Genomic DNA, 24,552 nt, shown 5'->3' on the forward strand with positions numbered 1-24,552 from the left:
CAACAGGGGGCTGTACAGTCATTGGGGCCCACACCAACTCATTAGTACTGTGCATATGAGCCTTAGGGTGCATCAGGGAGTCCGGAAAGACCAGGAAGTGATGGGTTAGATGCAGGTCATTCCATTTCAAGTTCAAAACGCAGATGTTTTTGGCAGTCGTCATGGTTGGCAGACGAAAGTCCAGTGGGAAGTGTGTGTGCTTGTTGACACATGGGAGGTTCGGTGTTCCCTCAATAAGAGCACTTAACAGCGTGTGGCTGAAGGCTGAGTTGTCTGCCCACAGTGTGCGAATAATGTCTGTTGTAGTCACATCATTCAGCTGTGAGTCTGTGGTGACCTTGGAACAGAAGGAGTTAAAGTCTATGGTAAGTTTGAGTGTGCAGGGTAGCGAACTTGAACTTTGCCCTGAGACGGGGTTCCCGCGGCTAGCTGCAAGATTTCCTGTGACCTCTGTGACCTGACAGTCTGGCTCAGGTGACCTGGGTGACTGGAAGGGCAACGGTTCTCGTACTTGAGCCCAAATTTTCAGCTGTCTGAAATCCAATAAGGGCTCAAAGCGATCTAGCAAGTCTTTGCCAATGAGCAAGGGAAACGTGTCCATTGGTGAAATGTATACGGGGTGTACCAAGCTCATTGGCCCGATGGTTAGATGAATGGGAGCTATTTGTTCAAGTTGGACCTCATTTTGGCTGTACGACTGCACATTTAGCTCACATCTTTGTGGTTTGAGAGTTCGATTTTGTCTCTTGGCTTTATCTCTGAGTATTTCAAAGAGGTTAGTTGACATCAAAGTGAGATCTGCTCCGGTGTCTACGAGCGCTTCAATTCTCACATCATTTTCCACAGTGATGGCTATGTACAGCTTTCGGGCCACACGCTTTTCGATAAGGTTCCCCAGGAGTCTTGGTACCGGGGCTTGGGTGCTGACCGGTAAGCAAGTGGGGCTGGTGTCATGTGGTTCGTTAGGGAGGCAGACAACCAGAACAGCACTTTCTGGTAACTTGGAGTCTTGGTCATCGGTGTGATGATGTGAGTTGGTTGGCTCTGGATGTGCAGTTGTCAGCTGAGGTGGCTGGGTGACGCGGTCACTCAGTGATGCGCTAACTGATTCTGTGGTTAGTGGCTGGTCAGCAGTGATTTGGGTGTGAGGTTCTGTCGGAGGTTTGTCAGGGCAGACGTTGGGGGTAGGTTTCCGTCCTAGTCATAAGGAGTCTGGCTTGTCTTTCTGGTCTTCCTTGCGGTGCTTTTCCTGAATCAGCTCTTTTAGGGCCTTCAGGATCTCTGCAGACTCAGACATAGCTGCACTGTTCTGCTCCTGTGAACGCTCGGACTTGGGCTTGTTCGGTGCATGTCGAGAGGCGTTCTGTCTTTGGCGGTCGGGGCTTGAAGTTCTGGCCGATGAAGATCTGCCATTTCTGGGTCGCCGGCTGGCCTCCCATGTGGCACTGCCTTTTGGGTTGCTGGGTAACCGGGACTTGTCCCAGACTCTTTCAGAACGCCCAGTCTGGTGCTTGGGATGGACACCCTCGTAGTGAGGCTGCCCTCTGTTGGCCGGGAACTGTCTTGACTCTCTGTTAAACGGTCTGTCACTGTGGTGCATGTGTGCGCCCTCTAGGGCCAGTTCTGGACAGTGATCAGAGACCGGGTAAATGGTTGGATTTTTAACAGTCTTTTCAGATGCAGCCTTTTGCTTAGAATAAGCCTTGTGGGCTAAATCTCGCAGCTGTTGAGTAGACATACTCCGTGGGCAGGCCAAGACTCCCAGATGATGACTCACCGCAGGATGCAGATTTCGGAGAAACAAAGTCTTAAAGTTGAAATCTTCCTCCATTCCTGGCTCGTTACGTGCTCCGAAGTAGGCCCTTCATAGTCTGTTGTAGTACGCTTGTGGGGTTTCCAGTCGGCCCTGTTTAAGGTCCATGGCTGCGAGGAGCCCTTGGTCCGATTCAGGGTCAGAAAACTCTCTGATCAGAGCCTGTCGCAGCTGCTGGTAGTCCGATTTCACAGCTTCTGGCTGCCGATCTAGAAAGCTGCGCACATCACGGCTAGACGTGATTCGGAGTAGGTACAACCTGTCCCATGCATTCACGTTGGCCACATTTTGCAGCAGAAAGTCAATGTCCTGCAAATACGCGTGCACGTCAACGCCCCCTGCTGGGTTTGGGGTGAAAGTGGGGATATTCTTTGCTAGCTTGTCCAGATCTTTGGGAGCCATGCCGTGGCTAGTGGCACGGGTTTTCTGGAGAGGCTCCCAACCTTTTGCTGTTGAAGAAGGTTCTTGGCCGCTCGTGAGTGGCATCTTGGGCAGTGGACTTTCAACACCCTTTTGAACTAGGGATTCTTGACTGGGCCTACTGGCCAGGAGAAACTCTGTGAAGTGTGCTTCCCCTCCCAAGTCACCTTGCAGTTTATAAGAATGTTTCAGTTCTCTGTGAACAGTGTCCAATTCATCTCTTAAATAGTCTCTTTGCTGTTTCAAAGCAAGGATCTCACTTCGGGCCTGTTTAAGATGATTTTCGCAGGCCCGGGCCTTAGCGTCCCTTTCTTTCAGTTCGATCTCTGCTCTTGCTAGGAGAGTTTCACCTTGTTGGAGTTTTCCAGTTAGTTCCTCCCTGGATTCCTTTTCCAACTGCTCTTTACGCTCCGCCTCCAAGTGGAGCTCTGCAAGGGCTTTTTGGAGTCTCTCTACCTCCTCTTGCAGCTCGGGGTCGGATTCATCCGCTGTCCCACGCTGGTCCTGGGTCTCGAGGAGTAGCTGATCGAGGTGATGTTGAGTCTGGGCCTGATTTCTTCTGGCCTCCCCGGCCTGAAGCTTGAGCGCCGCTGCTTCCTGCTCCAGGAGAGCGTTGCTCCTTTCGCTAAGCCTCACTTGGGCAATTAGGTTGTGGGCAAGTCCGCCAATGAGCTTGGCCCATTCTTTGTGGTTGTAGCTCTGCGTCGGATCGTGGGCCATTAGTCGATTTAGGTCCCCGTCCAACTGCTCACGGCTCAGGTGCTGGAGGTCACCGGCGGCGTTGGGCAGGAATGCGTTGGTCATGACGCCCAACCAGGTCTCGAGATGATCCCAGTGGGTGTCAGGGCTGGATGCTCGCGACATAGTGGCTTTACTGTTGACGAGAGAAAGACAGCACAAAAGAACCAATGCAAGCTCGCGCAGGACTAGCGCGTTACGTAATACGTAATTAGCTAAACTTTGTGTGTGATTCCAGTTAACCGGTGCAGACAGTTAGTGGAATATAGGCCAGACACTTATTGTCGATGGCCAGGAACGACCACGTGGGTTAATTGGTGTCGGCGAGTGCTGGTTTAAATAAAGATCTTGACAGGCTGAGGCTCTACGAGTCTACTAATGACTTTGGCTGCTCGGCCGTCTATCTATTATTCAGCTTCCGTGATGGCTCTCACAGGCTCTGCCTTTATGTGAAATAAAAGAGACAAACAGTAGAAAAACAGAACAGAACAGGATGGCTGCAATTTATGAGAAATAGAACAGTAAACAAATAGGAAGGAATGAAAATAGAATAGCAATAAAATACCACAAGAAGGGCTAGAGGGGAGAAGTGAAACTTCAGCTTATTACCACAGTAAGGGTTTATGACCGGGCCTGACGAGGGCGCTGTCGCGTCATAAAACCTAGAAGGATGGTATGGCTTAAGAGCAAAAGGGGTTTTGCCAACACTTCTGATTGGAGAATATCAAATATTCTGTGGCTTTCACTGAGCGAAGGGACTGTATGTCCTTAATCTCGGCCTGGGGTGATTTGTGATTGCTCAGACAAGAACTCAGTGGCGGGGGCAACCTCTCCTAGACGTTCCAACACTTGGCTGTTGTGTTCCTCGGCACCCTGTGCCTTTTGCACTGCGATGCAACCTCTCAAACAGGGACTTTCAGCACAATTGCGTGTTTGGGCAAGGTGTTTGCGCCAACGGCCAGATTGGCGGCCAAAATTGTATTTTTCCCAACCCCAGAGTCTGACCCCGCAGGCAGTTACTCAAAGGGCGGTTCTGTCGTGCAGAAACAGGGAAATTAAACAAAATTGCCTTTGTTGCCAACCTGGACTCGTTGCCTCCTTGCACCTGACACACCCAACCTGCTGATGTCCCTGCGTGTTGCCCGCGGTACGAGGTCAGAAGTGACCGAGGTTCACCCACAGCCAGTGAGAGATCCGCCAGGCTAGTTTACTCCGCTCACTGGAACTCACTGGAACAACCGTCAACTCACCACCGGTCGCTAGAGGGCCCTATTTGCAAATACACAAGTGGTCACGCAAACACAGCTTACTTGTAAATTTAAATCTTAATTTAAATCTTGTTTAAACTGAATTTAAATAATCAAGTGTGTAGGACGAAAGAATAGGGGTCTAGAATGATAGTCAGAATGAATTAGCTGAAAGCAGAAAAGAAAAAAAATAAGGCAAAGTAAAAAAAACAATTCAGAGGCACTTGATTCAAATTTGAATTAAACTCTGTTCAATTGAATTTAAATAAGTGCGTAGAATAACAGAATGGGAAAAAGAAAGGAGAAGGTCTTCCCTATTGGAGAATTCCCTAAAGGGAATTGCTTCTTGATGAGCAAAATGCCAACTGATTGACACTACTTAATTTTAAATTTCAATTAAATGTTGTTTAATTAAATTTAAAAATAAGTGTATAAAATAAGGGAAGCTTGGGTGTGAGAATGCTGTTTCCAGCAAATCACAAACAGGACACAGACCTAAGAGTGGATAAAAATAAAAAAAAGTAAGTAATAACAAGAAAGGAATTTCCAAAGTAAAAACTCAAGAGAGAAAGAGAGTATAATGAAAGAAAATCAAGTAGAATAATAAAATAACATAGAGCAGAGAAAATCTGTGAACACAGGAAAAGCAGGAAAGGGGACAAATACTCAGAGACGGGAACTAACTTATCTGGGAGTGTCCACCAGGGGGAGCACTTTCAGAAAGTGAATTCTCTTGTTGGAAGGGAAACTTAATTTAAATTAAAAATTTAAACGTATTTAAATCAAATTTAAATCGGTAAACCACATTCCAAACACGATTGAAAAGCATAACCATCAACAAACATTTATAGCGGCAAGCTAGATTAAAGTAGCCAAAAGGAATTTGGAAACACTTCAGCTCAACGTATGGAGAGCAGAGTTAACCCAGAACGTCCACACGATGGCGTTAGTGAGTCCACACAACAATGAAGTAGGGAGGGGTGCCGCACACCTGAACAGATTGCCTTCTGGCGTCTGGTCAGAGGTACTGCATCCACCTACTTTAATTCGTGATATTTTAAATTAGCGCGTCTGTGGGGTTCTGATTCCCTTACGGCTGATTTAACTGCACTATCACGGTTACAAACTTTAGAATCTCGGCGGATTCTTTGGTGCCAGGTTACTGGACACTAATATACAACTTTTAACCACGGTTACACAACTTTGGAATCTCGGCGGATTCTTTGGTGCCAGGTTACTGGACACTAATATGCCCCTTTAATACGGGTACACAATTTTGGGGATTAGTGGACCCCTGTTTGTGCAAACTTAGTGCACACGAATATGTAACTTTGCAGGATTTCTTCGCTGCTGTTACGAGTCACGCTGGATCAGGTCGTGGCTGGCTCCCAATTTTTACACATCAATCGGATTTCAGATAAACTGTTTTCAGATTAGATTTGCAAGAGGTAACGTGATTGGTTAGCTATGCCAATGACGTTACCCAGGGAGCGAGACGCTATTTTGAATTATTGGACGACACAGTAATTCAAATTTAATAGCGCTACAATTATGAGGCCTTCAGAAAGAGTCTGTGAGAAACTCGTCACAGCTCCTTTTCAAAAAACTACGCTGAATACGATTCAATTCGTTTATTCAAGCGGAAATTAATATTAACTGTATATTGCAAAAAGATTGTCGCCTTTTGCAGATACGAGTTTGAAATATTAATTGGACTGCAGTTTACTTTACGGTCAACAATTGACTACAGTGTTTTTAGGCACAAATAGCTTGTTAACGTTTTTTCAGAATGAGGGACGCGTTGTCGGCTCACTCAATAAGGCGCGCATATACACATTAAATCACACAAAATTATTCTAGGTTGCTCATACACAAAACCAAGTTTAAAACGTTGCTCACGTTCTCCACCAAATAATCTGTAGCGAATCTGTACAGGTATTTAATTAATTTATGGGTGAAATATATGAATATAATAAATCATAAAGCTTTATGATTAATTATAATACATATACCGACCCGAGAGGGAATTATACATATATTGTGAATTAATTACAACGAATTATAATCAGTCACATATATGATTAGTTCTGGTTTGATAATAATTTAGAGAAACTATTAGTTTGTCCAGCAAACCGTTAGCTCCTCATAACCGATTATAAAAGGAAGGTTTTTCTCTGGCCACGAGGAAGACTTCCTATTCTAGCATCAATGCGTAAAGCAAGGATACTGGATCGAAACGTTAAAGTGACCTGGGTTTGTTGCATGAGCAAAAAGGACAATCGAGCATGAATATAATGTATTTAATATATGAAACTACGGATACAGAGACTATACTACTAGACATACACAAACAATACACATATATAGAAAACGAAAGTAAAGTCAAGAAAACAGAGGTGATCAAAGGAATGGCAACTTACTAACAGTTAAAACCTTTGAGAGCCAGCAAGGAAACTCAGCTTACACATCGAGCTTAAAACGCTTTGGAAAGAATGGTTCTATACTTGCATAGGTTCAGGTGCTGTGGTCGTTTCGTGTTTCTGCAGGAGTTTCGGTGCGTGCGGCTGAAGCGATTGGTCCTTTTCCGAGAAGGTGTTCTTCGGCGGGATTTTCAAACAAGGGTTTAACTTAAGAGTAAGATAACCGGAAAGGAAAGAAAAAGAGTCCGTCTCCTAGGCGATGAAGAGTGAAGACTTAGGGCGACGGATGAAGAGGGTTTGACAAAGAAACTTGTTGCCAAAAGATGGTCGTCCCGAAGAGAGGGGGCGCGTGATGGAAGCGCGGTCGCCGAGACGTCCGGGAGAGACGTGTGTTAAATGGCGAGAGACAATCGAGAGACAATGAGAGATGCGTGTCGTTGTGTTTTAAGGACAACAGGCCAGAACGCCTCCTGGGATACATCAGCCAATGATGAGGGTGCGATTTTGGCGGGCAAACTCTTTCTTTGTCTCCATTTATGACCTAATTTACATGGTTTATGAAGTGTCCGATCTGAGTACATTTTCTTCAAAGTACCATTAAAAATAGAAGAATGCATTTTACAGTCATGTGACATACATTTTCAATTAGAGCATAACGAAAGCTTTACAATGAGACCAAACTTGTCAGATGGCAAAGACATAAAAGGTGAGATACAGTTTATACTTGAGTTTTATCGTTTAGAAGAAAACTAATACAACTAGAGTCATAGCTAAGCTTATATACTAGAGATAAATACATGCACCTTTAAATACAGCAACGGGTACATATTGGCACAGTCATATTTGGAGGATAAATGTACATTCACAATCTCCATGCGTGTTTGTGAGTGTCTGTATGTGTGTGTGTATTGGGGTTGTGGCCAGTGTCTGTGACCATATGTCCTTTAGTCCCACCAGGGTGACTCTTTGAAGTCTCTGGAGCTGGTGAGAATGTGTTCTGTTTTTCTTTACTGGGGTAACAAAGGTGCCAATGGGGCAATTGGTCCCGGACTTGCCGGAGCCGATTCGTGATTTACATGCACAGTTCAGGAGGCTAAAAGCATTCTGAAATGTCCAAAGTTGATTGACTAGCCGGATCTATCCAGACGCTACACACCGCACCTCAACATCCTTCTTGGGCTACGTCATCAGTCGAGATGGAGTGGCAATGGACGATAGCAAGGTAAAGGCGGTGTTAGAATGGCCACAACCACGCACACTAAAGGAGCTACAGCGGTTCCTGGGGTTTGCCAATTTCTACAGGCGGTTCATCAGAAACTTCAGTGGGGTTGCCGCTCCCCTAACGTCCATGACTAAACGCCAATCTTCTCGACTCGTCTGGTCACCCGAAGCAATAAGTGCGTTCCAGGAATTGAAGAAACGTTTTACGTCAGCACCCATCCTACGTCACCCAGACCCCAAGCTTCCCTTCATCGTGGAGGTGGACGCCTCCAGTACTGGCATTGGCGCAATCCTTTCCCAAAAGCAAGGTAATCCGGCCAAGATGTTCCCCTGTGCCTTCTACTCTCGCAAACTATCAGCGGCAGAACGTAACTACGATGTGGGCAACCGAGAATTACTCGCGATGAAGGCGGCGCTGGAGGAGTGGCGCCATTGGCTGGAGGGGGCAAGACACCCGTTCACTATTCTCACTGACCACAAAAACTTGGAGTACCTGCGCTCAGCCAAACGCTTGAATCCACGACAGGCAAGATGGGCAATGTTCTTCACACGCTTCCACTTCACTGTTACTTACAGACCCGGCTCCAAGAATGTCAAGGCGGACGCACTATCAAGGCACGCGGAGGAGACAGGACGGAGTGAGGGTACTGAGAACATTCTGCCTGAAGCCTTGTTACTCGCTCCAGTACAGTGGGATGTCATGACGGAAATTTCACAACTCAACGAGCAAACCGCACCCCCAGTAGCATGCCCTCCAAACCGCACCTTCGTCCCCATTCAGCTCAGGGACAAACTACTCCACCAAGTCCATGATTTCCCGAGTTCTGGCCACCCAGGCATCACAGCAACGTTGCAACTCCTCCAAAACCAGTTCTGGTGGGAGACCATGCTCGCGGATGTCACCAAATTCATCAACAACTGCATCGCCTGTCAAACCACCAAAACCTCACGTCAAGTTCCTGCCGGTCTGCTTCAACCTCTTCCCATTCCCCAACGTCCTTGGTCCCACATCGCAATCGACTTTGTCACTGATCTCCCCGAATCCCAGGGCCACACCACAATTCTCACAGTCGTCGATCGCTTCTCCAAAGCATGCCGCTTACTGCCACTACCCAAACTACCTACAGCTCTAGAGACCGCTGAACTCCTGTGTAACTCGGTCTTTCGTTTCTACGGCCTGCCGGAGGATATAGTGTCGGACAGGGGTCCTCAGTTCACCTCTCGTGTCTGGGCCGCCTTCTTCAAGCAGCTCAATGTTAACATCAGCCTTACCTCTGGGTACCACCCCGAATCCAACGGCCAGACTGAACGCTTGAATCAGGAGCTGACACGATTCCTCCGCACCTACTGCCATCAGAACCAGGCCGACTGGAGCCGATATTTAATGTGGGCGGAGTATGCTCAAAATTCCTTACGGAAACCTGCCACCGGAATCACACCCTTCCAATGCGTGTTGGGCTTCCAACCACCTCTCTTCCCTTGGTCAGGGCAACCATCTGACTTGCCCTCAGTCACAGAGTGGATGCGTCGTAGCGAGGAAACCTGGGATCTGGCTCACCACCATCTCCAGCGCGCTGTAAGGCGACAAGAGACTCAGGCAAACCGGCATCGACGTCCCAATCCTCACTACTACGTGGGACAGTGGGTCTGGCTGTCCACCAAGGATCTTCGCCTCCGACTTCCATGCCGCAAGCTCAGTCCCAGGTTTGTAGGGCCTTTTCAAATTCTTAAACAAATCACTCCTGTATCATTTCGACTCGACTTGCATGCTAATTATCGTATTTCTCCCACCTTCCATGTATCCTTGCTGAAACCCTCCGGGGGTCCGAGAGAGGAGCCAGTGGGAGCTGAGACCCGCAACCCCCCACCCCTGATCATCGAAGGCGAGGAGGCCTATAAGGTTCGAGAACTGCTCGATTCCAGGCGCCGGGGTGGAAGGCTACAATATCTGGTGGACTGGGAGGGGTATGGCCCGGAGGAGCGATCTTGGGTCAACAGGGATGATATTCTGGACCCATCTCTTTTCGAAGAGTTCCATCGGACGCATCCGGAGAGACCGGCCCCTCGTCCACGTGGTAGACCCCGGCGCCCACTCCCTCGCGTCTGGAGCCGCTCGCAGGGGGTGGCTCTGTCACGAATACGGCTCCCGCGGCTCCTCCTCCCGGCCGCCGGAGGGAGCCATCACCTGAGTTCTGAGTCACTTCCTTCTGGACTACGTTACCCATAGGCCCTCATTCCTGGGACTGATTGCACACACCTGCATTGCATCACACTCACACTATTTAAGACGCACACACGCACCCATACACTGCGAAGTCTTGATTTGCCCCGGTGATCACTACTGAGCGTTTTCTTGTGGACTGTTACCTTGCTATCGATTGGACTGTTTATCATTTGTGAACCTCTGCCGCCTGCCTTGAACCTTGCCTGTTTCCTGGATTACGTTTGTCTGCCGCCTGCCCTGAACTCTGCCTGTTGTAAGTTTCTGTTTGTCTGCCGCCTGCCTCGACCCAAGCCTGTCCCTGTTTCCGCTACTGTCTTGCCCTTGTCTGCCTCGTGCTTTGTTGTCACAATAAAGAAACTGCAAATGGATCCTCACGCTGTCAGCCCTTCATTACACACAGTATATATTAAAGACTAAGCATATTTAAAATACATTAACAAATGTCATTTTGGACAACACACTTAAGTTGAAATTAAAATAAATTATTTTTCATGTGTTTCAGTATATTAGTCAATACATCAAAATAAGTGTACTTATTTAAAACACTATAAAGTCATAAGTAAAAATTAAGTGCATTTTTAAAAAGTGCTCTTAAACATGTTTAGAAATATTGTCATGAAAGTGTACTTACTTTAAGTAAAGTTAATTAGACATTATTACAAAGTGCATTTTTAAAAAGTGCACTTAAGTGTGTTAAAAATTATTGTCATTAAAGTATATTATTTTTAAGTACACTTAAGTGGCCTTTAATTTTAATTATATTATATTATCTGCAAGTGCACTTTTTAAAAAGTATACTTTTAAGATTTGAAGTACACAAAAAGTACACTTTCAATACAATTAAGTGCACTTCTTTTTCACAAGGGTTGCCATGGGACACAAAAGGTGTTTTCTCAGACACAGGAATAGAAAATACACCAAAACGCAACATAAATTCACAAAAGACGTCAATTTAATCCGCTTTAATCCACATCTTTATAATCATACGACTGCGAGGAACAGATCCATATTGAATTCTTTATCCACCGATCTTCATGTCCATCCTCAACAGTGACCGTAAACAAATCCAGCGATCGTTATGAATTCAAAAATTTTCAAAAAGCTTGACACGACACGTTTTACGGCAGTGATGTCAATGCTCATTGGCTCTCGCCTGCTTCGTCACAGATTGTGACATGCCGTGAAGTGAAGTGAAGTGAAGTGAAGTGAAGTGAAGCGGAATACCATTTTCGTGGATTAATAACTTAATTCTGCTTGTACCTGATACAAAACTATTATATATCACCAGAGAGGACTGCGACTGCAACACATCGTCATTCGGACTACTATTGGTATCGCTTTTGACATTTTCTTAATAAAGAAATTATTGTGATTAAGTTACACTTTTCTATCTGTTATGTTTTTCTTTATAACTACATATTTTTAAGAAATGGTTATGGGTAGGTTTAGAGGTTTGAATGGATTTAGTGGCTCAAAATATCCTTTTAATGCAATATAGTGTTACTAAAATTGTCATTTTCCTAAATATTAATGTCCATTACGTTCATTTTATATTCTCAATAAAATGGTTATGTTTGGGTTTAGGGATATAACATTCATCCATAAAACGGTAAAAGGGAAATTATACAGATATCTTTATGATATAAAAGAATATGCTTACGTTTAAATGTTGCCAATACGTCCATGTTGTATCTATCACCATATATCCAAACGTACAAAAAAAGTATGTTTTGTGTCTGTAAAAGTTATGTATTAATACTTATATAACAATGAGACCATTCAATAAGTGACTTAATTGAGGATATAACTTTTACTTTACAATATGGGGTAAAAACGCTTAGCCTTAATTATTGGCTTATTCTTGTCAATAAAGTTGAATATCACTCAATAAGCACCATAATTAATGAGGATATACCTTTCACTTTGGGGGTCAAATTGTCTTTATTATACTATTTTAGCAATTTATAACTGCAAAACCATCAGTAATTAAGCATAATTACTAGTTTATTGTTTGGTTAACTTAATAGAATGGCACAGAAATATAATGACATCACTACACAAAAATAATATATGGTTTATTAAGTTGTAGATAATGACTAAAAGGCATTTACTGTACAGTTAATCAGTTAATCATTAATTACTAAGTTATTTTTGTTTATTTATAGCTAAATGTGTATCTTTCAAATGTTTAATAATTTGTAAATAATGGCTAATATGCCCTACTATATGTTAAGTTAATCATTAATTACTATTGTGTCCATGCTTAACTAATGCATAATTGTGAACAAGTAAATCATTAATTACTAGTTTATTTATGCTTAATTAATGCTTAATTGTGAACAAGTTCGTCATTAATTAATGCTTAACTAATGCATTATTCTGGACTCTTAAAATAAAGTGTTATCGATAGTTCTTATTTTATCGAAGATAGTGATTTGACATTTATTTTATATATATATATATATATATATATATATATATATATATATATATATATATAGGATTACACCTGAGACCTTCATGCCCAAATTTATCCACGAAGCACCAATTAAGGGCTGCTAAACGTACGATGTTAATTTAAGGGAAGGTGGCAGAGCAGCCATTTGGGAAATTCTGTAGCCAGAAGACCTCCATTCAGTGTTGATTGTCTTAATTTAGTAAATCTAAATTTAATAACCATTTGAAATTGGAGTCAGATTAAGCGTGGAGCTAAAGTAAAATTGAAACTAAATTTAAAAAAAATTAAGTGAACTTCACAGGAGCGCTGAAAAGACATGCATTATACCTTCACCCAGACCTCTGGATTGTGTCGTTGAGATGACCGGTGAGTCTGTACAATTGGAAGATTAATGTTAAAGTTTCAGGGACATATGCAATTAATTTATGAAAACGCAAAAGCATCAAAATAATCTGGATATTTTATAGCAGTTGTCTATCACAGCAAGTCTCAATTTTATGAACTTTTTATTTTATTTTATTTTATTTTGATGTACTGAAAATTAAATGACTCTTTTTTCTTTCATTTCAGACCTGATGGAAGTGAAGGAGGAGAGTGAAGAACTGAGTGAAGTGGAGGAGGAACATCATGACAAACCTGGAGAAAAACCTTTGAGTCGCTCAAAGACTAAATAGACATTTTTGAAGAAAAGAAGAGCAAAGAAATCTACAACCTGCACTCAGTGTGGAAAGAGTTTCATATACAAAAGTCATCTTGATCGTCACATGAGAGTTCATACTGGAGAGAAGCCGTTCACATGTGATCAGTGTGGAAAGAGCTACAAACAAAAAGTAACTCTTAATGATCACATGACAGCTCACACAGGAGAGAAGCCACACACATGCGATCAATGTGGGAAGAGTTTTAGTCAGTCTGCACACCTTAAAGAACACATGAGGATCCACACTGGAGAGAGACCGTTCACATGTCATCAATGTGGGAAGAGCTACATGAATTCATCATACCTTAAAGACCACATGATGATCCACACCGGAGCAAGACCGTTCACATGTGATCAATGCGGCAAAACATTTCTTCTGGAATCAGCTCTGAAGACACACCTGAGAGTTCATATAAAGGAGAAGCCACATTCATGTTCTGTGTGTGGAAAGAGTTTTTCACAGCTGCAAAATTTACGTAAACATCAGAAAATTCACACTGGTTTGAGAGAGTATGTGTGCTTTGAGTGTGAGAAGACTTTTACTACAGCAAACTATTTAAAAAAGCACCACAGAATTCACACTGGAGAAAAACCTCACAAGTGTTCACACTGTGACAAGAGATTCAGTCAGTCATCACATCTGAAAAAACATGAGAGGATCCACAGCAGAGAGAAGCCGCACACGTGTGATCAGTGTGGAAAGAGTTTCTGTACTAAAAGTCACCTGAAGATACACATGAAGATCCATACAGTGGAGAAACCACATCACCACAGTCTGAAATGAAGTAGTTCATCTTTATGTACTGAGAAACAAAGTCTCTTCTGTGTCACAGCCAAATCTCTCCTCTCCACCTATAGTTGGCGCTGTTGCTCTGTGGCTGCTGTTGAATTATCCAGGTTGTGGATGAGGAGCGACCCCTGATGTGATTGTGTACGTACAGTAGTACATAGTTAATTGCTATATAAATGCCTCATTCATTCATTTATTCATAGTTAGCTGTTTCTCAATATGTGTTCTTGTCTGTTCTTGTGAAACGTCATCAGTTGCTGCCCAAGTATTAATCTAATTCAAAGTTCACATCTAGCCAAGTACAGTTCAAATCCCCGGATGTGTTCTTGATCCGCCCCGTTTATCGAGCCTTACAGTCTTACCTCGGCTAGTCCTTTTGATGATTGCCACTGGCTCTGATGTCTCTGTAGTAGTAAAACATGAGATATAATTTATCTTTTGTATATATAACGGGCGGTCTTTGGTCATGAATCTATAATTTGTTGAAGTGAAAGTGAAGTTTTATAACTTTATATATTTAGGCTATTTAACTTTACCGTTGTAGCCTACTAGAGTGCTGACTTTGTACATTTGACAGAATTGTTTGCTTTATTTATTATTGTAGCTTCTTATATCTTTTACTTATTCTTTTATAATGGCTATTACTGATCATTAAAACTGACATTTAACAAAAAGAAACAGTGTTGTGTTTATGTTTGCAGACTATATGCTCATATTGCCTGAACCACATATGTTTAATATTTTTAAAATGCTTGAACCACATGCATGGCTATTAATATGTTTAAGATTTTTTAAATGAAAACAAAAAAGAGTGGTGTTTAATAGCATATTTCAATTTATTGTTGCCTAAAATATACTTCACAAGTTCACACTTACTATTTACTATCTGATTATTTGTATGTATAGTATGCGTATTTGGCGTGCTGTCCGAGGAGAGGGCTCCGAGCTCGGTATTTTGGCCCGAACCCAGAGTACTCCCCCTCAAAAATTGCAAACCAATGCAGGACAGCAGCTGGAAACATTACTGATGACCCCCCAAAATTGCATTGTGTAGGCTGAATGTGCTGTTTGGAGGGTTAGGTTGAAGGGCCGAGAGGAGTTCTCATCATATGGATGAAAACATCACTGCTGCGGCACTGGAGAAATTGGCCAGAAAACTGAGCTCCTGCGGGAGCCGAGACGACATCACTGCTGCGGCAGTGGAGAGAATAGCCAGAGGAACTGAGCTCCTGTGGGAGCCGAATGAACATCACTGCTGCGGCAGTGGAGATATTAGCCAGAATAACTGAGCTCTTGCGGGAGCTGAGGGAACATCACTGCTGAGGCAGTGGCGATATGAGCCAGAGGAACTGAGTTCCTGCGGGAGCCGAGGCGACATCACTGCTGCGGCAGTGGAGAAATTAGCCAGAGAATCTGAGCTCCTGTGGGAGCCGAATGAACATCACTGCTGAGGCAGTGGAGATATTAGCCAGAATAACTGAGCTCCTGCGGGAGCCAAGGGAACATCTCTGCTGCGGCAGTGGAGATATTAGCCAGAATAACTGAGCTCCTGCGGGAGCCAAGGGAACATCTCTGCTGCGGCAGTGGAGATATTAGCCAGAATAACTGAGCTCCCACGGGAGCCAAGGGAACATCACTGCTGCGGCAGTGGGGATATTAGCCAGAGAAGATGAGCTCCTACGGGAGCCAAGGGAACATCACTGCTGCGGCAGTGGGGATATTAGCCAGAGAAGATGAGCTCCTGCGGGAGCCGAGGGAACATCACTGCTGCGGCAGTGGAGAAATTAACCAGAAAAGATGAGCTCCTGCGGGAGCCGAGGCGCATCACTGCTGCGGCAATGATAGAAAAATTCCATTGTATTGGAATGATGGTGTTAGTTGAGTTGGATATGGTGCCTTGCAGGTATGTGTGAGAGAATGAGCTGAAGCTGAAACTAGCTGATAGGTGTTCGTTGGGCTTCTTTAATATGGAAGCGATTAGATCGGATGTAGTTCTTAAAAGCTTCTGATGACCAGCGACCAAGTGTTTGAATCTGATGCTGGGAGATGCCTTTTTGGGTGGCTGTAGTTGCTGCTTCTATGCGGAATGGATTGTAGGGTTCTAGGGGAGGCAGCTTGAAGAAGTTAGTTGAGAGAGGTGTCAGAGTTTTAGGTGGGTGGTTTATTGAAATATCAGCTCTGAATAATAAGGTACCGGGGTTGGAAATGGGTCCACCTCTGGTGCCAACAGCTTGAATTTCTAAGAGGGTCTGATGTTGTTGGCAACGGGGTTTGGTTCCAAGGCTGTAGCATTTGGTTGGATGGGCATCAGTGTTGTAGTAGACAGGGTGAACAGTGTTTTGCTTGTGGGACAGTGCAAGGAGTTAGAAAGGCCGGGACCGAGGCCATTAGCGGAGGCAGCCTCACGCTCGGGTCAGCCCCTGGACCCTGGGGAGGGATGAGGAGGTTAGAAAAGAGGGAAACTGAGAAAGAGAAATTAAGGCGTCTGGGCCTGCACCGTTAGCAGAGGCAACCTCTTGCTCGGGTTTGCCCCTGGAGCCTGGGAAGGAACAGGGTGATTAGAAAAAGAGGGAAGCTGGGGAAAATAGGACGTCTAGGCCTGCGCCGATAGCGGAGGCAGCCTCATGCTAGGATCCGTAGTTGAACTGTAGACCAAAGACAAAAGAGAGGTAGGGTGAGAGATGGTGGGATGAAATGGCTGAGACGGCTGAGCTTGCTCCGTTAGTAGAGGCATCCTCACTGTAAAAAAGCCCATGTTCAGTTTGTGTTCTTTTCTTATAAGGGCTGTACAGCTGTTATGTTGGTCATTGATTTGAATGAGAGGGCGTGGCTTGTTTGGCGGTCGCACGAGAGCGGATTAGTTTCAATGCGTGATCAGCAGAGTGAAAGCATAGGTCCTGCAGTCTTCTCTGAAAAGCAGCAAAATTATGCAAATGAAGATCTTTTCTGTAGCGACTTCACTTTGTGAACTGCAGGGAGAATATTTGTGATCTCGATTGGCAGTGGATGATGCTTAATTGTCTCAGACTTCTCGTTGAAGTTTCCTTCATGACGATTCTGGAATGTGCGTCATTGAAGACCGTGAGTTTCATTTTGAGTGTTCATCATATTATTATTATTATGCCATTTATTCACTGTTTAACTTGATATACCGCTGCTAGATTATAATTTATGTAAATGAGTGTGTTTCCTTGATTATGTGAAGTATAGTATTTTTATGATGGCGAGAATGATCGGCAATTATACAACTACAATGACGCAGCAATTTCTGTTGTGCTGTTAATGTCATCACACATTTACGCAGTTTTCTGTTACTGATTAAGTTTATTTGCTTATTATAGAACCACATTTAGAGTCATATACAGCAACGGGATAAATCAATAAAGCACATCATAGACTTTGCAATCTTCATCGCCGACGATACATCGTGCATCAGGGCACCTGAGACTGCAGCTTAACGACCAGCTTCACATCGCTATCCTGACATCTGAGCGCCTTAAAGAACTGCAGAGACCAACACGGACTGTTGCACTCATTGTTTTCACTACATATTTGTGAAACCAGCCTCCATCTGTATCCTTGAAATCCAAATCTGTTAAATAATTCAGTTTATTATTTTGCGTAGGCCTACGCTCTTTATATGTATGTTTTATTTGCTATTTTGTGATCTATTTTGATGGTGAATATGTACACAGTGTATTTGATTATTGATATTCAACATCTTAAAGAGTAAATTAGTACAATTTAGTACCACTGCCTCCTCTTTCTTTCTCTCGTGGCCATTGGACATCAGATGTGGTAATCGACTCTCTGAGACGGTTGGCACCGTAGTAGTAATTGGTGCAATACAGTTCCTTTCAAACATTAAATGGTCCTTCGAGCCGGATGTTATAACCGTCTCAGCAATGATGTCCAGACCCAGAGAGAAAATGGTAGAAGATGAGGTAGTCAGGCCACGCAGAATTACTCGACAACCGTTGTATCTTCAGGACTATGAGGTTAGTTATCCTCAGAGACAACTTACATTTGCAGATGAGCAGGTTAATGCTGTAATAAATGCTGATGTTCTCTCTTGTATTCGTGAAATGAGAGAGGAGAGCAAGCAGCTGCGGAAAGACATGCAACGCATTTCAGATATAATCGCTAGTTCTCCTGTATTAGCTCAGCCACAGGTTTCATCACCTTCGCAGTGTTCTCTTAGTGCAGAGGATGGGGTTTCTTCTACACCAGTAGCTACTAGCATGTTGGTCTCACGGCAGAAAGATCAAAATCCTAATCAATCTGACCATGTTCCATTGGTGCCCCCTAGGGATGAGTCCCTGCACGCACGTTGTGATAGCCATCAAGATCTTATTGAAGATCTTACTAATCATCTAAAGAGAGTAGGCAGGCTGAGTGGTAGCCATTTAGATTCAGGCCAGTCAACACCTCAGTATACCAAACCTCCTAATAGTGAGAATGACTCACCGCAACATGTTCCTGGTCATAGTGCTAATGTCCAGGGTTTGCAGCATCGTCAGTCTGATTCTCCTTATCGCCAGTCAGAGTATGCCATGTCATTGCAACCCAGTCCTCCATTCTACCCACCTCGAGATTTCAGTCTTTCTCCTGCAGATGCACATACTTCTCATTCACATTCAGAGTATCGGCCCATTAGAAATCTTCGTGATCCATGCTTTGGAGACAGACTGCAGCCTTCACAGAGAACTGCCTTATCTGATCATTCGAATCCTTATCTTCAACGGGATCGGAGAACGGACCACTATCGTGGCAATGAACGGCTGTATCCCTCTGATCGCTCATACCCATTTTTGGATCAAGATCTTAACCGTCCTTGGCACCCACTGCCAGTGCAATATCGTGGGCCTACACCCACAATCCCAGATTTCATTCATGATGATCCACGAGAGTTCGCCAGACTTAAGCTCGCTTTAGACAATGTTCTGCCTGATGATGCTTCTGAATCTTTTAAGTTTCAGATACTCATGGATCATTTGAAATTGGAAGATGCTTTACTTGTTGCAGATTCTTACAGTCACAGCCGTTGTCCTTTCAGTGACACTATGCAAGCTCTTACCGACATGTATGGACAACCACATCAGCTGGCATTGCAGCGGATCACCAGCTTAATGAACGGGCCTAATGTCAAAGTGGTGATGTCAAAGCTTTCAAGGGATTTGCTCTTCGTGTTCGGGCCTTAGTCGGAATGTTGAATCAGTTGGGTAGCCTAGGCTGGACTGAGTTGAAGTGTGGTTCTCATGTATCTCGCCTCTTAGCTAAGTTACCTTATGACCTAAGAGCCAACTTTAAGAGATTTGTTAACCCCCTTCATACTCCCATTCCTACTTTACTTGATTTGGCAGATTGGCTTGAATATGAGGTTCGCGTGCAAGTGGAGGGAACCCAGTACAGTACATACCCTGATCATGAGAAGCATAGTTTCCGCAAAGAGAAGAAGCCTGGATTCATGCCACGAAAGCTGACCACTGTTCTGCATGGGGGAGAACAGAAGCAAGTGCCAACTGAGAATCCTAAGACGGGGACAGCGTCCTCTGAAAAGATACAGGAGAAGCCCAAAAGGTATTGTCCATTCTGTGATACCACTCAGCATTACATGAATCAGTGCTCAAACTTTAAGCTCTTGAACAAGGAGCAAGTCGAGAATTGGATCAAGATGGGCAATAGATGCTGGAGATGTGGCCGAAGTCATCAGACCTCAAAGTGTACTTTGAAAGCGAAGTGTAAGAAATGTGATAGGAGACATCTTGAGGTTCTTCATGATGTTAATGCCAATTCTGAGTCTAGCAGGAGAGGCAACATCAGAGAGTCAGAAGGGAGTGCATGCCCCATAAGTTCCACTTCCCAGACCTTGTATCTTGACCGCCCCACAAGCAGAAAGCAAGTGTTACTTAAACTGAGTCGGGTTGTGATTCAGAATGGTGACAAGTCGCTAGAGACTTTTGCGGTACTGGACGACGGATCCGAGCGAACGATTCTGCTGCATGAGGCCGCTCAACGTTTAGGCCTTCAAGGTACCGTTGAAGACCTAGCACTTCGTACTGTGAGGCATGAGGTTCACACCATCCGTGGAAGTTCGGTGTCCTTCTCTATAGCTCCAGCCTCACAACCTGACAAATCATTCCCCATTCATAGAGCCTTTACGGCTAAAGAGCTGGGTCTTGTCCAACATACTTATCCCATCACTGATTTGCAGCGCAAGTACCGCTATCTTAGAGATCTGCCCTTGCATGATATCAATCAAGCCCAACCATTAGTGCTTATTGGATCAGACTATCCACATTTGATCACGCCTGTGGAGCCAGTGAGATTGGGGCCTAAAGGAGGACCAGCAGCTGTGCATACAAGGCTTGGGTGGACGTTGCAAGGTCCATCCAGGTTCCTTTCTCCTCGTCTTCAGCCGCAGGAGTGTCTCTTTGTTTCTTGTGTGACACCAGATTCTGAACTCTTTAACCAGGTTGAAAGGCTGTGGAAACTGGACGTTCTGCCTTACCGGTCTGACAAGATAGTCACACGCTCACGACAAGATGCAGAAGCCCTCCGCATTCTGGAAGAGAAGACCATCAGAATTAATGTGGATGGAGTAAATCGATACGCTACCCCATTACTCTGGAAAGAGTCACTTCCCCCATTGAATGCACCGAAGGAAGCTGTAATGGCTCTCCTATGTAGTACAGAGAGACGACTATCCAGAGAGCCACAAATGGCCACTAATTACAATGCTGAAATTCAGAAGTTGCTGCAGGCAGGCTATGTCACCCCACTATCATCTGAGGAGTGTGGATTGAGTCCTCATTCATGGTACATACCACACCATATGGTCCATCATAATGGTAAGGACCGTATTGTATTCAATTGCTCCTTCGAGTTCCAAGGCCAGTCTCTAAATGAGTACCTCTTACCTGGGCCTACTCTTGGGGCAAGCTTGTTGGGAGTTCTCCTCCGCTTCAGGGAGCACCCTGTAGCTGTCTGTAGCGACGTGAGAGGAATGTTAGACCATATCAGAAGGAGGAAGGTGAAACCACCATGCGCAAGATCTACCGCACACTTGCAAAGCAATATGATCCCCTTGGGTATTTGATCCCTTTCACTACAAGGGCTAAGATCATTGTGCAGCTGCTCTGGGACAAGAAACGTGGCTGGGATGATCCTTGCCTCCCTGCTGATTTACTTGCCGCTTGGCAGCAGTGGGAGAGTGAGCTCCCTCAGTTGTCCCAGATCTCTCAGCCAAGATGCTACAGCTCCAGCATCCAGCATGCAATCAAGAGTCGCAGCGTTCATGTATTCTGCGATGCATCTGAGAGAGCCTATGGCTCTGTAGCATACCTGAGTACTGAGGATGTTCAAGACAATATTCAGGTAGCTTTCTTGGCTGCAAGATCCAGAGTCGCTCCAAAAAAGCAGCTCTCCATCTCACGCTTAGAACTTTGTGCTGCACTGACAGGCGCGCAGCTGGGTGCTGTATTAAAGAAAGAGCTGACTTTAGACATCCACAACTTTGTGTTTTGGACTGATTCTACCACGGTCCTTGCATGGCTGCAATCTGATTCTTGCAGGTACAAAGTATTTGTGGGAGTCAGAGTCACTGAAATACAAGAGCTGTCTGACCCAAAATTCTGGCGCTATGTTGATTCATCTAATAATCCGGCCGATGACATCACACGAGGTTTGACACTGAAACAATTGGTTCAAGACACTCGCTGGAGGCAGGGTCCAGCCTTCTTGACACAACCCAAGTGCAACTGGCCGAAGGCACCTGAATGTCAAACCCCTGATGATATTCAGGAGCTCAAGAAACCCGTATTCTGTGGGTTACTTCACGAGACTGCAACACCTGTCATTCCAGACATCAATCAATTTAGTAGCTATCAAGAGCTTCTAGAAGCCACAGTGCGGTCCCTGCATGGGGCGGCTAGCAGTAGAGAACCGGCAGACGCAGATGACTACCATGATGCAGAATTGACTCTTCTGCGACATTGCCAATTGCAAGACTTCCCTGAAGAGTTTGCCTTACTCAAGGAAGGAAAGACTCCCCCCACCAGCAGTCGACTCACAGGACTTGCACCTGAGCATGACAAAGATTTCAACCTGATCAGAGTGGGTGGCAGACTTAGAAGATGTGACAGCCTGGTCAAAGATGTTTTACATCCTGTGGTCTTATCTCCGACTCATCCGGTTGTGAAACTCCTTATTAAGCACTATGACACCCAGTTACGTCATCCAGGACCTGGAAGGGTGTATGCTGAGCTACGGCAAAAGTTCTGGATTTTACGGGGGAGAGAAGCAGTGAAGAAACATCAGCGCTACTGTCCTGAGTGCCAAAGGTGGAGAGGCCGACCAGAAATTCCAAGGATGTCAGACATTCCACCTTCTAGCCTTAGGTTATTCAAACCTCCCTTTTTCTCTACTGGGGTCGATTGTTTTGGTCCCTTCACAATAAAAGTGGGTCGCCGCACAGAGAAAAGGTGGGGTATTCTCTATAAGTGCCTCACCACTCGAGCGGTCCATCTTGATCTTCTGGACCATATGGATGCTGATTCATTCTTGTTGTCCCTTAGACGCTTTATCTCACGTAGAGGAAAGCCCTATGAGCTTCTGTCTGATCAAGGAACCAATTTCAGAGGAGGGAGTAGAGAAATGGAAGAGGCTTTCAATCAGATGCAACCCACCCTCCGAGATCAGCTGGCCAAAGAACAGATCAGGTTCCGCTTTAATCCTCCCAGTGCACCTCACTTCGGGGGGTCATGGGAAAGAGAGGTGAGGTCTGTGAAGACAGCCCTACGGACCACACTGGGCGCCCAGATTGTCACTGAGGAGGTTTTGAGGACAGTCTTAATAGAGATCGAAGGCATCTTAAATTCAAGACCTTTGGGTTATGTCTCTGGTGATGTGGCCGATCCAGATCCTGTAACTCCAAACTCATTGCTTATGGGGCGGCCTGACTCCTCACTACCTCAGATAGTTTATCCTGAATCTGATCTGCTTAGTCGAAAAAGGTGGAGACACAGTCAGATTCTCAGTGATCACTTCTGGAAGCATTACGTTCATGACTTTCTGCCCACATTACAGGCCCGTCAGAAATGGAACAGAGAGAGAGAGAACATTACAGTTGGAACTGTAGTCCTTATAGTTGATGAGCAGTTACCAAGAGCACTCTGGCAAGTGGGTACTGTTTCATCAATCCTTCCTAGCTCTGATGGTAGAGTCAGAACAGCTGTCGTTAAAGTGAAGGATCATACTTACACTCGACCAGTTGCTAGATTGATTAGATTACCCGCTTTACCGCAGGACACAGATGACACACAGAAGTAGATATACTACAGGCAAATTTGTCCACCAAATTTGGGGGCGGCTGTAAAAAAGCCCATGTTCAGTTTGTATTCTTTTCTTATAAGGGCTGTACAGCTGTTATGTTGGTCATTGATTTGAATGAGAGGGCGTGGCTTGTTTGGCGGTCGCACGAGAGCGGATTAGTTTCAATGCGTGATCAGCAGAGTGAAAGCATAGGTCCTGCAGTCTTCTCTGAAAAGCAGCAAAATTATGCAAATGAAGATCTTTTCTGTAGCGACTTCACTTTGTGAACTGCAGGGAGAATATTTGTGATCTCGATTGGCAGTGGATGATGCTTAATTGTCTCAGACTTCTCGTTGAAGTTTCCTTCATGACGATTCTGGAATGTGCGTCATTGAAGACCATGAGTTTCATTTTGAGTGTTCATCATATTATTATTATTATGCCATTTATTCACTGTTTAACTTGATATACCGCTGCTAGATTATAATTTATGTAAATGAGTGTGTTTCCTTGATTATGTGAAGTATAGTATTTTTATGATGGCGAGAATGATCGGCAATTATACAACTACAATGACGCAGCAATTTCTGTTGTGCTGTTAATGTCATCGCACATTTACGCAGTTTTCTGTTACTGATTAAGTTTATTTGCTTATTATAGAACCACATTTAGAGTCATATACAGCAACGGGATAAATCAATAAAGCACATCATAGACTTTGCAATCTTCATCGCCGACGATACATCGTGCATCAGGGCACCTGAGACTGCAGCTTAACGACCAGCTTCACATCGCTATCCTGACATCTGAGCGCCTTAAAGAACTGCAGAGACCAACACGGACTGTTGCACTCATTGTTTTCACTACATATTTGTGAAACCAGCCTCCATCTGTATCCTTGAAATCCAAATCTGTTAAATAATTCAGTTTATTATTTTGCGTAGGCCTACGCTCTTTATATGTATGTTTTATTTGCTATTTTGTGATCTATTTTGATGGTGAATATGTACACAGTGTATTTGATTATTGATATTCAACATCTTAAAGAGTAAATTAGTACAATTTAGTACCACTGCCTCCTCTTTCTTTCTCTCGTGGCCATTGGACATCGGATGTGGTACAAGGATGTGGTAATCGACTCTCTGAGACGGTTGGCACCGTAGTAGTAATTGGTGCAATACAGTTCCTTTCAAACACTCACGTTAGGAG

The 24,552-nt window shown here is 44.4% G+C and overlaps 2 protein-coding genes across 3 annotated transcripts in view; both read left to right on the forward strand.

Annotated features, from left to right (window-relative positions):
- The first annotated feature begins 13,115 nt into the window (after positions 1-13,115).
- The window catches only part of LOC127508111 (zinc finger protein 234-like), a 404,421-nt gene continuing 392,984 nt past the window's right edge, over positions 13,116-24,552 (forward strand). The window contains exon 1 of the mRNA XM_051885761.1: positions 13,116-13,589. Coding sequence (XP_051741721.1) covers positions 13,306-13,589 — 284 coding nt within the window. The 5' untranslated portion in view covers positions 13,116-13,305. The remainder of the gene's footprint in view (positions 13,590-24,552) is intronic.
- LOC127508112 (uncharacterized) lies at positions 16,770-24,412 on the forward strand. 2 transcript variants are annotated; one of them, XM_051885765.1, is made up of 3 exons: positions 16,778-17,112; positions 17,373-23,726; positions 24,004-24,412. In XM_051885765.1, exon 2 carries the CDS (start codon positions 21,076-21,078, stop codon positions 23,359-23,361), a length of 2,286 nt encoding a protein of 761 aa, XP_051741725.1. In that variant the 5' UTR covers positions 16,778-17,112; positions 17,373-21,075; the 3' UTR covers positions 23,362-23,726; positions 24,004-24,412. The 2 variants fall into 2 exon arrangements, 1 of the variants encoding a protein (XP_051741725.1); XR_007928704.1 differs by lacking the exon at positions 17,373-23,726 and having other exon boundaries at positions 16,770-17,112.

This window comes from Ctenopharyngodon idella, chromosome 3 (genome assembly GCF_019924925.1).
Source record: "Ctenopharyngodon idella isolate HZGC_01 chromosome 3, HZGC01, whole genome shotgun sequence".
NCBI lineage: Eukaryota > Metazoa > Chordata > Actinopteri > Cypriniformes > Xenocyprididae > Ctenopharyngodon > Ctenopharyngodon idella.